The 13,611-nt window shown below is 47.9% G+C and overlaps 2 protein-coding genes across 5 annotated transcripts in view; both read left to right on the top strand.

Moving 5' to 3' along the window:
• The first annotated feature begins 574 nt into the window (after positions 1-574).
• On the top strand, positions 575-5,557 carry ELAC1 (elaC ribonuclease Z 1). The gene is made up of 4 exons (XM_059833224.1): positions 575-648; positions 1,914-2,092; positions 3,512-3,979; positions 4,603-5,557. Exons 2-4 carry the CDS (start codon positions 1,936-1,938, stop codon positions 5,064-5,066), a joined length of 1,089 nt encoding a protein of 362 aa, XP_059689207.1. The 5' UTR covers positions 575-648; positions 1,914-1,935; the 3' UTR covers positions 5,067-5,557.
• Positions 2,083-13,611, top strand: part of SMAD4 (SMAD family member 4) — a 35,130-nt gene continuing 23,601 nt past the window's right edge. For 2 of the 4 annotated variants that reach the window (XM_059833222.1, XM_059833219.1), the window contains exon 1: positions 12,738-12,773. The gene's annotated coding sequence lies outside the window, so the exon portion shown is untranslated. Of the gene's footprint in view, positions 2,093-12,737; positions 12,774-13,611 lie in introns of those variants that run through there. The other 2 variants (XM_059833221.1, XM_059833223.1) reach the window with 2 other exon arrangements.

The following is a 13,611-nucleotide window of genomic DNA, read 5'->3' as shown; positions in this document are numbered from 1 at the left end:
CCAGGGGGGGGAGGCGGCCGGGCGAGGCCCAGCGCGCGGTGGGTGCGGGTGGCCGGGCGGTTGTGAGGTGGCTGTGGGAGAGGTTAGACCCGGGGAGGGTCCCGGTCCCAGCCCACGGACACACGTTCACGGCGTGAGGCCCGAGGCTGGTTCAGCTGAGGAGCTGTTAAATCTGCTTTTACGCTGAGGAAAAGGAAGCAACGTTTTTATTTCTGCCTTTTGGGGGTGTGACGGACGTTTATCATACCCCTCCTTGCCCCCCAGGGTCGGGTAATTACATGTAGCACCTTGGTGTGCTTGGGAGGGCCCCGCTAGCACAGCAGGGAAGAGGTCTGCTTTCCTTTGGAAAGCTGCGGCAGCTCCTCCAAAAGCAGCTAAACCTGAGAAAATGGTAATTCTTTTGCTTGAAAGGTATCTGAAGCTGTTGAGGCACCTAGAGTTTGCAATGAGGTGGAAATACATCTGAAAATGAGGTAGGAGCTAAGTCTGGGAAGACGAAGGCTGGAGGAAGCACACCCCGTAAGGCGAGACAGCGTCGGAGTTGTGCACGTGGAAGTTCTGCTCCTAACACAGCTTTCCGAAGGTTGTCCTGCTCCTACAAGACCGGCCAGGCTCCTCACCTGGACCATACAGCAGATACATAAACGGGTATGGCAGCTGATTGTATACATCCTTCTATAAGATCAACATTCTATTAGGTTCAACAAGGCCAAGTACCGGGTCCTGCACTTTGGTCACAACAACCCCATGCAACGCTCCAGGCTTGGGGACGAGTGGCTGGAAAGCTGCCCCACGGAAAAGGACCTGGGGGTGTTGGTCGACAGCCGGCTGAATATGAGCCAGTGGTGTGCCCAGGTGGCCAAGAAGGCCAACGCCATCCTGGCCTGTATCAGAAATGGTGTGGCAGCAGGAGCAGGGAGGGGATTGTGCCCCTGTACTCGGCCCTGGTGAGGCCGCACCTCGAATCCTGTGTTCAGTTTTGGGCCCCTCGCTCCAAGAAGGACATTGAGGTGCTGGAGCGTGTCCAGAGAAGGGCGACGGAGCTGGTGAGGGGTCTGGAGCACAAGTCTGATGAGGAGCGGCTGAGGGAGCTGGGGTTGTTCAGTCTGGAGAAGAGGAGGCTGAGGGGAGACCTCATCGCTCTCTACAACTGCCTGAAAGGGGGTTGTGGTGAGGTGGGTGTTGGCCTCTTCTCCCAAGTGACAAGTGATAGGACAAGAGGAAATGGCCTCAGGCTGCGCTAGAGGAGGTTTAGGCTGGATATTAGGAAAAATTTCTTCACTGAGAGAGTGGTGAAGCATTGGAAGAGGCTGCCCAGGGAGGTGGTGGAGTCACCCTCACTGGAGGTGTTCAAGGAACACTTAATGCTGGGGAGAGGTCAAAATTCAATCACTTTCAAGGATGCCGTTGCAAAGGCAAAGTAAATCGGGTCGCTCCTGCCTCTTGTGATCTCTGAAGTTGTTCTGCGGGGAAGGAATCTTCCCCCTCTGCAGTGCTGGGCTGCCTGCTCCTGACATCTGGTAAATTTGGTGTTAGTCATTTTGAAAAGGCTTTTAGAGGAAAGTGCATGCAGGAAAATTCAAAGTTTAAATTGAAGAAAGAAATAATAGTGGGTTTAAAGATTAGAGCGTTTCCAGCTGGTTAGGGCTATTTCTTTAGGTAATGAACAAAGGTCTTACGTTTGGGCTGCGTGTTTGCAACCTTCCACTGACATAAAAAGGAAATCTGCTGCTTGTAAATACTGTGTTGTCTGAAAGTCATACCCTACTCCGGGGAGCAGGGTATTTTTATTTTTTAAGGGACAGGGAATTTGATCCTCACACTAAAGTACAGAATGTGCCTTTATTTAAAGCAAAAATGTTTCTTTCCCAGCATAAATGCCTATGTTCAGTGGCTCAAAATCTCTCTTTCAGGTGGCATACCGTCATATTCAAAATGTCGATGGATATAACTTTCCTCGGCACAGGCTCAGCATATCCCTCTCCGACAAGAGGAGCATCGGCGTTAGTGCTTCGCAGGGAAGGAGAGTGCTGGCTCTTCGACTGCGGAGAGGGAACTCAAACACAATTCATGAAGAGCCATCTCAAAGCAGGTTTGTGCTGTTGAAAGGTATTGTGATGAGGGAAGGGGAAAAGTTGCGTGAGATCTAAACAAAACACTTTGTCCTCATGCTCATGGTATTTGAATACATACTAAACATGCATAAGCATCTGAAGGTGCTGCGTATGGGTGGCAGTTGCTGAACCTGCTGTGCGGTAATCCTTGATTGCCCTTTGGTAAAGAATTGTGTTCGAGAACCAAACTCTCCTGAATTAATTTCTTGGGCTTTGTAATTTCAAACGTGGACCACGAACCAGTTTTAAACAGGCACAGTTTGTCTGAAGACAGCTCTAGACAATACCTGCTGCGAGTCTTCCTGTCAATAAATACCGTGCTTTTGTTCTCGAGTAAAGTTGCGTGTATTCGTGGTAACTTTTACAGGTTGGCAAATAAAGTAGAAACCGGACTTACCTTCAGCCGCTGTGCTTTTGCAGTCTACAGCGGCAAGAGCAGACTTCTGACTCTCAAGTTGTAAAGATGGAATTATCAATTGTAAACAGAAAACCAACCTCCTGCTCTTCCAAAATCTGAAGCTATCAGGGGATTTAATGACCAAGTGAATAGACTCATTTTTACTAAATTTACTGATTTTTACTAAATTGTTCTTAAATCAGAACAAAGAGATTCTGTCCTTCCTGTTGCTCGGTCCTAACAGATACTGGAGAAAATGCCTTACCGCGAGGAGGTGGGAACTCAGCTAGCAGAGGAGACTGAGGCAGCCTGATGAAAGTACACGTGTCTGTAGTGAGAGAAAATTTTGTGTTTTTTTAATCTAGCGAGGGCAGGGCCCAGTGCCCGAGAGCCGGAGTGAGACAAACTCAAGACGTGAAACAAAGCTCAAATCTTAAGTGCAATTTCTCATCTGTTCAAAACAAACCAGTCAGGAACCATGGGGTTCTTGCCTTTTAAAACACTTTGAAATCAAAACTGGCTGCTTTTTCTTCTTTTTTTTTTTAATCATGATCATTTCATGTGCTAGATTCAAAACCAGGAACAACACAAATCCCACTTTATGTTTCTCATGAGTCTGCAGTGTCCATGTAACGTTATCAAAGCGCAACCACTTTCCAGCACTTCTTTGTGTTTTAATGTGGCAGATGTCACTAGTCGATTCTGTGCCAGGCTTGTAGCACATTTTGCTTAGAAGCAACTAAAACTTCTGTCTCGGCAGTCTTGTCTTGACAAATCAAGCCAAAGTAAACCTTGTGTGGAAACGTATCGCTACTGTGGGAAAAAATATTACTTTGTGGTTTGGGGTTTATTTCTTAAACACTGGTTTTATTTTAATTTCCCCCCTTCCTTATTTCCCACTTCTTGCCAAAAAGTGATTATTTCTGAGTTGTTACGGTGTTCATTTATTTTCCTATCATTTCCTGGTTGGTTTTTCTTTTCCTGTCATCATAACCAATAGGCAGAATTACCAAGATTTTCATAACGCACCTTCACGGCGACCACTTTTTTGGACTGCCTGGCCTGCTGTGTACACTTAGCCTCCAAAGCAGCCCTGACTCAAACAAACCACCTGTTGATATTTATGGACCATTAGGACTGCGAAACTTCATATGGAGGAGTATGGAGCTCTCCCACTCACAGCTTCTCTTTCCCTACACTGTTCATGAACTGGTACCAACACGGGACCAGTGCCCCGCAGAAGAATTCAGAGAGTTTTATTCCTTGGACAGAGATGAGGTATCTCCCCAGGGAGCACGAGGGAGAATACTCCACCTGGATCCGGTAGAAAACTCTTACTTGCTGGTTGAGGATGAGCAGCTAGTTCTGAAAGCATTTCGCCTATTTCACCGCATTCCTTCCTTTGGCTTTATGGTGGAAGAGAAGCCCCGGACCGGAAAACTCAACGTACAGAAACTGAAAGACCTTGGTAACTACTTTGACTTATTTTTCCTCTTTTTAATTTTTCAAATGCCTAAATGCTTGTGTTCTAGCTGAGTAGCAACTCCGATTTTCAGCAAATGTAACAAAATTGGGTTCACAGGCAGCTGAAATCTTTTTATGACCACCTTTCTAGGGGTTCTAGCAAATTAGAGCTGCTGTATCTCTCCGTAATCCATTTTAATTCAATTTTCCATTTTCTATTAAAGGCATTTTAATACTTCATACCAATGCAGCAGTCTGAATTGGTGTGTAACACTGGTGCCAATTAATATTGCAGACCGTTCTCATACTGGGAAGAGCAAACAAGTTCAGATGTTAAAGTTTAAAAAGCACAACGTGGCTTTCAGGGAGACATATGGCCACGGTATTTGCATGACTTTATTGACTTTAATATGAAGAATACAGCTTTTCTTCAAACACACTTCCTGCTAACGTTACAAGCTCACTATTTGTATGAAGTATGTGAAATATCGATTGCTATTTATATTGAGGTTGTATTTTTTCAGTGAGACAGCTCTTTATCTAGTCTTACCTCTTCTTCAGTGATTTTTGTTTTTAAAACCTGACGCTCCCGTAATACTTACGGACTCTTTTGCCTTTATCTACCAGGAGTTCAACCAGGTCCTTTATATGGGAAACTGAAGAATGGAACAGCAATTGTTCTAGAAAACGGAGTAACAATTTCTCCTTCGGATGTCTTAGAAGACCCTATTCCTGGAAGAAAAATTTGCATTTTGGGGGATTGTTCAGGGGTGGTTGGAGACGCGGCCGTGAAGCTTTGCTGCGAAGCGGATGTACTGATACATGAAGCCACGCTGGACGATACCCAAGAGGAAAAGGCCAGGGAGCATGGTCATAGCACTCCAAAAATGGCATCGGATTTTGCAAAACTGTGCAAAGTTAAGAAACTGGTTTTGACTCACTTCAGTCAGCGGTATAAACCAGCTGCTCAGGGAGGTGAGGGAGATATGGACGTCACCGAACTGAAGAGACAGGCAGAGTCAGTGTTAGGTGGTCAAGAAGTAACACTAGCTGAGGATTTTATGACAATAGAAATTCCACTGAAAAAATAGAAATAGTAGTGTTACCAAGCCCTGTATGAAGACATGAAGTAGGATGGTGTTGGATAGCATTTAAAAATAATGGTAGGGTTTCTGGTATCCAAATTAGTTCTCTTCTCTGGCGCGCAGAAAACTGTTGCAAACTGGAGAGAGTACCAGGTACAGTTAGCGTTGCTTTTGTAAAGCAAGAAAAAAGGATACGCAAACATCTGGAACTTGGAATAAATTTGTAAGTGATGGTTTCGGACACTTAGCCTCCCCAGAGACCGAGCGCGTAGGCTGGCGCAAGCCTGCGTAGCCCGGGGGTTTTCCTTGGACCACAGATTCCTAGAGCAGAGTGCTGGATCATTTGGCTTAATACAACCCTCAGGAAAGTTTGGGTTCTCGCCCAGAATTTAAGATAGCTTGCCTGTTACAAGAATAACATCTATTTCAAACTTGCGTACGGTATTTTGTAACTGTTATCCGATTTCTATGTAAGAGGACTATTACACTGAAACTAATAAAAGTATTTATAACTCTGCCAAGTGTTTGTAACTGGGGGTGTTGCTGTGCTTACGTTGAGGAGCTCTTGTAATTCTCCCTTTGCACATGAAGTTTTCTCATAAATAAATACAGTTTAGGCTTCCTGTCCTCTTAACAATTTGAATCATTTAAAGCTCTGAAGCAATTTGAGTCATTTAAAGCTCTGAAGCGTGAGCCCTAAGTTTGCATACCTGTTCCCTGCATCAGTAAAGTTTTAGAAGTATGCTCTGGAAGTCTTTAGGCAGATGACAAGTAGTCTTTCCTAAAGTGATTGTCCAAGGGCATTTTCAAAGACAAATTATCCTGATAAAAGCGTTTTTCTCTCGGTAGAAGTACCCCTACGGGAGGAACTTCACCTATGTATAGCTCAGTCTGTTTCTGCAATGACTTTATTCTTTTAGTTAAGGGACGTGTAGACCATCTTTATCTCCTTTTCTTCCCACCTCAAAACAAACTAGAAGTTGGAGTTCCCCAAATTTTCGCTCAATTTTCTGGTGAAAAGTGAAATCAGTGGTTTTGAAAAATCGACCCTAAATATCTTTCCCCTAGCATGGCTTCCTGAAAGCTGAAACACTTCGTAGCTTTCTAATAAACACTGAAAACTCTGGCAGGTTTAAGTACAGCTGCTGGAGTTGGTGCTTGTACTTTGGTTGAGTTGATGGTAATACAGATGGAAAGTGAATCGGTTTTAATATACCGTTTTCCTCCCTGCTTTAAATGTAGAATCACAGAATCACTATGGTTGGAAAAGACCTGTAAGATCATCAAGTCCAACCATCACCCCAACCCCACCATGCCCATTAAGCCATGTCCCGCAGTGCCACATCCACACGTTCCTTGAACACCTCCAGGGATGGTGACTCCACCACCTCCCTGGGCAGCCTCTTCCAGTGCTTCACCACTCTCTCAGCTAAGAAATTTTTCCTAATATCCAGCCTGAACCTCCCCTGGCACAACTTGAGGCCGTTTCCTCTCGTTCTGTCGCTAATTACAGATCTCTCCTTTGTAAATGGTGCAGCGCTCAAAGGTGGTTTGTGTACAGTGGTAATCCTCACCCAGACTAAGTTGGTGAGATGACGAAGGTAAATCCTGCAGATAATTTTTCTATGCTTTTCACGTTTTCTTCACTAAGAACGTAGTTGGCTGTAATTAAGCGAGTCTTCAAAGAAAAAGAACTGTGATTTCCTAGTGTCTGACTAAATGGATCGAACTGAATTCAGTGTCTTATCCCCACCCTTCAAACAGACTCTTTACTCCGAACTGAGTTACACCAACAGTAATATTTAGTGCTTCAAATATGCTTCAAATGTAAAGGAAGTCTTTGATTTCTTTAAAAAAAAAATACTGGGAAGAGTTGCAAACTTGAAGAACATGACTTCTGGGGCAGAAACTCACTGATCTCTACAACTTCTCTCTTAAAAATGGTGTGAAGCGGGCAGAGGCTACAGATCATCCAGTGGCACGCTCTTTGCCCCATGAATTGTTTTTTCTTTTGTAAGATAAAAATTAATGGCAGGCGCAGAGATCTTGATGTCACACTCTGCTTTATGTAGTCAAAAGCTGAGCAGACTCCAGCTATTCTATGTTTCATACCGTGAAAGAATAACTTTCGTCGTTGTCCTGACCTGCTCTCCTACGTCTGCTCCCACACTGGAACAACCAAAAATTCCTATTTCTAAGCCATTCACGGTTGTGATACGAAGTTTAGGGAACAATTTCGAGGCTGTGGAAATTCACTGGATACCACCTGCAAATGACAATATCAAAGGATGGAAATAATAACAAGGGTCAATCCAAAAGCCTATGCAACCTGAAATGTGTGCCCCTGCCGCTGCAGCTCATCTCCCCACGGTGCTGGATCGTGCTGCTCCAGAGCCGGGTTATCCGTCCCAGTGGTAAATACATTTTTGCATTCGTGTGGTTAGTTAATTGGCTGTGAATTCAGGAATAGCCTCAGTTCCCATTCAAATGACGGAGGGCGTGGGTAGATGGGTGAGATGAATCGATGGCGCAGGCTCCCAGCGTGGAGGGAGCCTCGCTCCTCCGTGCCCTGCGGTCCCGGTGCCCCCACGGTCTGGCGCAGCGTGCCGGTCCGGTGCTTGCCTGGCTGAACAACCACTGGTTGTTGCTAGCCCGGAAGAAAACTGCCCGCTGGGCTAGTTTTCAGTTGAATTCCTGAGGGAAGCTGTCTTGCTGCATGACATGTACGAGGGCTGAAGGAAGGAAGGTGCAGAAGTGCTTGGCCAGAAATGGGGAGCTGCTTGGGACCCCCCTCTTTTAGCAGCAGTGAGCTGATACATTGGATCAGTCCTACCACATAGCTCCACCCTAAATATGTTTTAGATCTAAATCCTAAATACAAACGGGTCAATTTGGATAAAGAACAGCAAGGGGAAGAGTGTTATCAAATGGAAGCAGCAGGCCAGGTCCTCCGCAAGTATTAGGTCCCGGGGACTTTGTTGCTCAGAGTTGATGTGTTAGTGCATTTTTGATGGCGATTTATTCGGTATGGGCAATCAAGGGGGAAATGCTCGCTTCATCTAAGCTGAGAAGAAAAGCTGCAAGCTGCCTGGTCTATACTGAAGGCCGGATTAACTATATGGCTGTCAGTTTTAAAAACAGTTTCTTTTTGGTATGTTGGTGAAAGAGGGTACATTTAGTGCTGGAGTCATGTGAAATTCCTATATTTTCAATTTAATATTGTTTAGTATTTGTAATCAAGTTATAGTTGTCTCTTTCTTAGCAGACCCGCGTGTCTTTGCTTACCATGGTCTACTCTGTTCTCTAAGTCTGGACGCTAAATTACTTCATAAATCTGACTGTTAGTGAGACTTGAATTAAATTAATGGGAACATGTGCGCCAGTAAGGACAGAAAAATTTGGACCCTAAATTGTCTATTTTCTCAATGAGTTTATCTTTCCATTAACCATTTGTTAATTCCTAGAGAACAAAATTCCTTTGCATTAAAATATATTTGCCTGAGAGCATTTCATCTGACAGCAGGTAAGGGACTCTGGTCTGGTCCCGTAGGGACCGGGAGGGTGTTTTAACAAGTTCTGGGTATGTAAATTAAGATTTTTTTGAGCTTTGAATAACTTATTTTGAACATTCTTCTGCTTTCCTGGAAGAGTTCCTCTAAGTCTGGTTCCTTTTTTAGCTGGTACTAGCAGAGGGACTTGATAAACTGCGAAAGAAGCTTTTTATGTTACGGGAAAGAGGAGGAGGAAGGAAATAAGATGTGAAGAGTTTTGTAACAGCAGAAATGTTCCTGCATTTTAGGTACAGCTGCTAACCGAATGGAAGAGCGCTGATCAAAGGGTCAATCTTCCTTCTGCTGAGATCTGCATGAGCTTGCAAAAAGGGTTGAGAAATAAGGTACCTACAGCACACAAATGGTTAGCTGCTCCGAGTGTGGTGCGGGCTGTGTTGAGGATGGAGAGCTCGAGATCCGAGTCTGGGCTCGAAATCCAGCTGGGAAAGGGATCCTTGATGCTAGCGGCTGTTCAGCCTTTGGTATCAACCACTCCCCACGGCCCACAGTGGGACTCTTCATCTGTCCATGCAGAAGAAACACGATCTTCATTTGGGAGCATTTTTTTTTTTTTAAACAGACTTTTAAAATAATTTGCTTTTACTGAATTATGTTCATTTATAAGGAAAAGGGTATTAATTATTTACCTTGGATGGCTTCATTCTAGAAATCTAATTTCTGGCGAGGTGCTAGGACTGATCCAGGTCTCACTGAAATCGGTGGTTTGGCACATAGTCACTAGAACAACTTAATGTATTTTTTTATTAATAATAAAAACATATTGATTGGGATCTTAAGGTAGAACAAGACGCAGAAATTTCATTAAAGGAACATTTTGGGGAGGGGGGCGGGGACAGATGCTAAACCACAACGTTTTAAATCGATCCTGCTAGTACCAGCATTTGATACTTGAAAAATGCTTGAGCTCAAAAGAGTTTAGGTGGTTGGAAAAAGGACCATTTTGTTGGACACGGTATCCCTGGAGCCTTTCAAAATCATCTTAGTGGCCTACGAAGGTCCTTCCCAGGGCTAACTGTTGCTGGAGCTGTTTGGGTTTGGATAAATACGGGGCAGCAGCTCAGCACCTTCCCTGGTGAAGCACCTACCTGGTGGTCACCCCAGTCCCTTTACAGCTCCAGGTCAGTCCTTTCCTCGTGTGCCGGTGCCGGCTGCGGTGGGATTCACCGCGTGTCCCCAACAGCCGCCGTGTGCTCGTGGACACCGTGCCGAGCTTGGGACACCGGAGACCGACGGTGGCACTGACTCAACAGCTTGTGCACCCCCAAATTCCGCGTTTCACCATCCGGTTGAGCAGGACATCGTGACGATTGCTTTATGAACCTCAAAACAGAGGTATGCATTAGCACACAGAGTTACCGCGCCGTGCACAGTACTTTTAAGATACCTAATTCAGATCCTTTCAGATTTAGTACGTGCTATAGAAGTGAATTAATCACACTATCCCATAACCCAGCTGCAGTGTCATCGCGGAGGATTTCCGTGTTGAATTTGCAGCTTGTTCACACCTGCTTTTGAAAGATGGTGAAACATTGCACCAAATTTCCCAACACCCTTTCATCTCCACTCTTAAAAACAACAGTTTTGCCTGTTGAAAAGATGTTTAATATACCGTGTCAGTAATCGCTGCATCCCAATCGTCTCGATGGGGCTCTGGTTCATGGTATGCCTTGAAAGCAAACCAGGGCTATTGCCGATGGAAGGAAATTTGACGTATTACGTTTAGACTTGTTATTTGTTGTCGTACAACCAATGTGAAATCGGAAAATTATACTGCTTGGTGCTCCGCGTTAACATTTTGCAGCTTTCATCCACATAGTTGAGCAAACCCTCTCCCTGGAGGAGCAGGCTGCAGCTGGTTCTGCAAGCGCAAGGGGGAAGAGACCGTGCTTACAAATTGCAAATTATTTAATGATTTTTTGGGGTTTTTTTTAATTATATACCTTGGAGAGGGAGGGGAAGCGCTGGTGCATAACTTGCCAGCACAGAGGCTGGTGGAGGCAGCCTGTGAGCACAGGGATTTGCTGCGCCATGGTCCACGAGCCCTGCACGGGACGTGCTCCCCCTTGGAACTGGAGCTTTCATCTCCCATCCGTAACACTTCAAAAACTCTAGAAATAGATAATTTGCAACGCGCTCAGCAAATCCTGGTGTGAAGAGGCTTCGATTACATCTACCCAGGAAAAGCTGACAAATATAGCAGCATTTTACGTTGCTTTTCGTCACTAAGATCTTCTTAAGGGTGTGGAAGTGACTATAAATGACTTAATAGCGTGAGCAGGAAATTTTGGTATGGCAATATAGCAATTTTTAAAAATTTCCATCATTCTTAGTGCTTATCCGAGCAGCTGCGATAGCACACCAGCACCTTGCCAAACTTACTTAGCAAAAATACATTGCGTTTTGCACTGGATATGGTATTTTGTGCACCTTTTCCCTTGTGTTTTGTACCCTAAGGGTGGCCCAACACCACAAAGGCAGCAAGATGTAACCTTATAGTTTAAAAAAAAATAATCGTTTCCTTTTTCGGCTGAATTCCTTTGGAGAGTTTGCTTTTGCTGGACGAGGTGATCGGGAATGGGAAAAGCAGTTGCATTTGCCGCCCTGTGCATTTGTTGGGGTGGGATTTGTGGGGTTTTGCACTTCTGGGGCTTGCGTTTGTGGGGCTGTGCATTTATGGGGGTTGCATTTGTGGAGCTGTGCATTTGTGGAGGTTGCATTTGTGGGGCTTTCAACTTCTGGGGGTTGCATTTGTGAGGCTGTACGTTTACGGGAGTTGCATTTGCGGGGCTGTGCACTTCTGGTGGTTGCATTCGTGGGGCTGTGCGTTTATGGGGGCTGCATTTATGGAGCTGTGCATTTGTGGAGGTTGCGTTTGTGGGGCTTTGCATTTATGGGGGTTGCATTCGTGGGGCTTTCAATGTCTGGGGGTCGCGTTTGTGGAGCTGTGCATTTACGGGGGTTGCATTTGTGGGGCGGTGCACTTCTGGGGGTTGCGTTTGTGGGGCTGTGCATTTACAGGGGTTGCATTTGTGGGGCTGTGCATTTACGGGGGTTGCATTTGTGGAGCTGTGCATTTGCAGGGCTGTGAGTTTGCTGGGGTTGCATCTGCAGGGCTTTCAGCTTCTGGGGGTTGCATTTGTGGCATTTTGCACTTGTGGGGGTTGCATTTGTGGGGCTGTACATTTGTGGGGGTTCTGTTTGCAGGGCTTTGCACTTGTGGGGGTTGTGTTTGCAGGGCTTTGCACTTACGGGGGTTGGATTTCCGGGGCCATACATTTATGGGGGTGGCAGTTGCGGGGCTGTGCATTCCTGGGGGTTGCATCTGTGGCCCCGTGCGTTTGTTGGGGTTGCATCTGCAGGGCTTCCAACTTCGGGGGTCGCATCTATGGGGTTTTACACTTAGGGGGGTCGCATTTACGGGGCTTTGCCTTTATCCCGATTGCATTTTCGGGTTTTTGCACTTACAGGGGTTGCGTTCGCGGACCTGTGCATTTGGGGGGGTTGCGTTTCTGGAGCCGTGCCTTTTTGGGGCCGTGCTTGCGGTCCCAGGAGCGCTGCCTGCCCTGCCCCGCCTGGCGCGCCGCCGCCGGACGCCAACCACACAAATAAACCCCCGAACGCGCCCGCCCGCTCTGTTCTCCGGCTGCCGGCGGCGCGGCAACCGCGGGGCGGCGGGCGCGCAGGCGCAGTGGCGGCGGGTGGCGGCGCGGGAGGGGGTGGCGGCGGCGCGGAGGCGCTCGGCTGTGGCGGCGGCGGCGACGGTGGGGGGGTGTTACCCGGATGTCGCGCATGCGCGGTGGCGGCTGGACGTGTCGGCGGCGGCCGCGGAGCGCGAGCGGCCGGAGCCGCGGCAACAACAACAACAACAAGAAGAAGGCGGCGGCGACGGGGGCGGCCGTCACAGGGCGGCCGGGTCCCCCCCTCCCCCGCGCCGCGGGCCTGTGAGCGCCGCCCCGCCGGCCCGGCCGCAGCCCGGGGAGGGGAGGGCGGGGGGGCGGAGGCCTGGCCCGCTCCGCCGCACCGGGGCCGGCTGAGGCGAGGGAAGGCTGCCCCCCCCGCCTCCCCGCCACCGCCGCCGCCCCTCACCACAGCCGCAGGCCGCGCCCGGAGAGCGGCCGCTCCGCCGCTGCCCGCGGCCCAGGTAACATCCGCTCTCGGCTCCCGCCCGCCCGCCGAGGCCGCCCGCAGCGCGCCCCCTCCTCCCGCCTCCCCCGTCGCCTCGGGCCGGGCCGGGCCGGGCCGCGCCGTGCCGGGGGCGTGCCGGCTGCCGCTCCGGGGAGCCGGGGCAGCGGTCCCCCCCCCTCACCCGCCGCCCGGGGGCTTCTCCTCGGCCCCGCTGCGCTGGGTTCCCCTCCCCGGCTCCTTCCCCACTTCCCCCGCTTTCCCTGAGCGAGAAAAAAATACGATCCCTCCCCTGCCTCGCCCCCAAACTTTTAGTAGTATTTTTTTAAAATCTTGATGCCCTCTCGTAAAGGCTCTCCAGCCGGCCTGTCCCCAGTTAAACTTTCCTCCGCTGCCGTTCGTGCAGACCGCTCTCTTCGTGCTCTCTCCCGCACGCTGGAAAATGCCCTGGATGGTTTTGTGTGAGCCGCTTTGCGCTTAGTTCTCAAAAATCTGCCATCTTATTTGCAGTAGCAGCGAACGGTGCTTTTAGCTGATTTTCAGACAGCGCGGGGCTGCTCAGCACAAGGGGTGTTAAATAAAGATTATTCTTTCTTTATTGTTTTTCCTTCCCATCCCTATTTCTGAGGTGTTCAGTTTTTGGGGCGGTTTGTGACTTACTGCAGAGTTGAGTCTTATAGGTTTTACCACGGAAGGCTGGTTAATTTATGGGGTAATCTAGTTGTGGGTTAGATGTGTTATTACTTAGAGCCCAAATTGTACTACTGCAAACCAAGCGTTGTCAAACATACGGTCGGAGTAAGATCGTGGTGTCTTTTACCACCGCTTCTCAAATTATCTTGGTTAAGAATGGTGTG

This window comes from Gavia stellata, chromosome Z, assembly GCF_030936135.1.
Source record: "Gavia stellata isolate bGavSte3 chromosome Z, bGavSte3.hap2, whole genome shotgun sequence".
Classification (NCBI taxonomy): domain Eukaryota; kingdom Metazoa; phylum Chordata; class Aves; order Gaviiformes; family Gaviidae; genus Gavia; species Gavia stellata.
Note: the sequence above shows the minus strand (reverse complement) of the source record. Positions and strands in the feature narration are given on the sequence as shown.

Bases quoted from the DNA above. Each gene is read 5' to 3' on its own strand.
- ELAC1 (XM_059833224.1), top strand. From the start codon at position 1,936: ATGTCGATGGATATAACTTTCCTCGGCACAGGCTCAGCATATCCCTCT. The intron at 2,093-3,511 runs GTTTGTGCTGTT...CATAACCAATAG, and splicing joins GAAGAGCCATCTCAAAGCAG to GCAGAATTACCAAGATTTTC. The intron at 3,980-4,602 runs GTAACTACTTTG...TTTATCTACCAG, and splicing joins ACAGAAACTGAAAGACCTTG to GAGTTCAACCAGGTCCTTTA.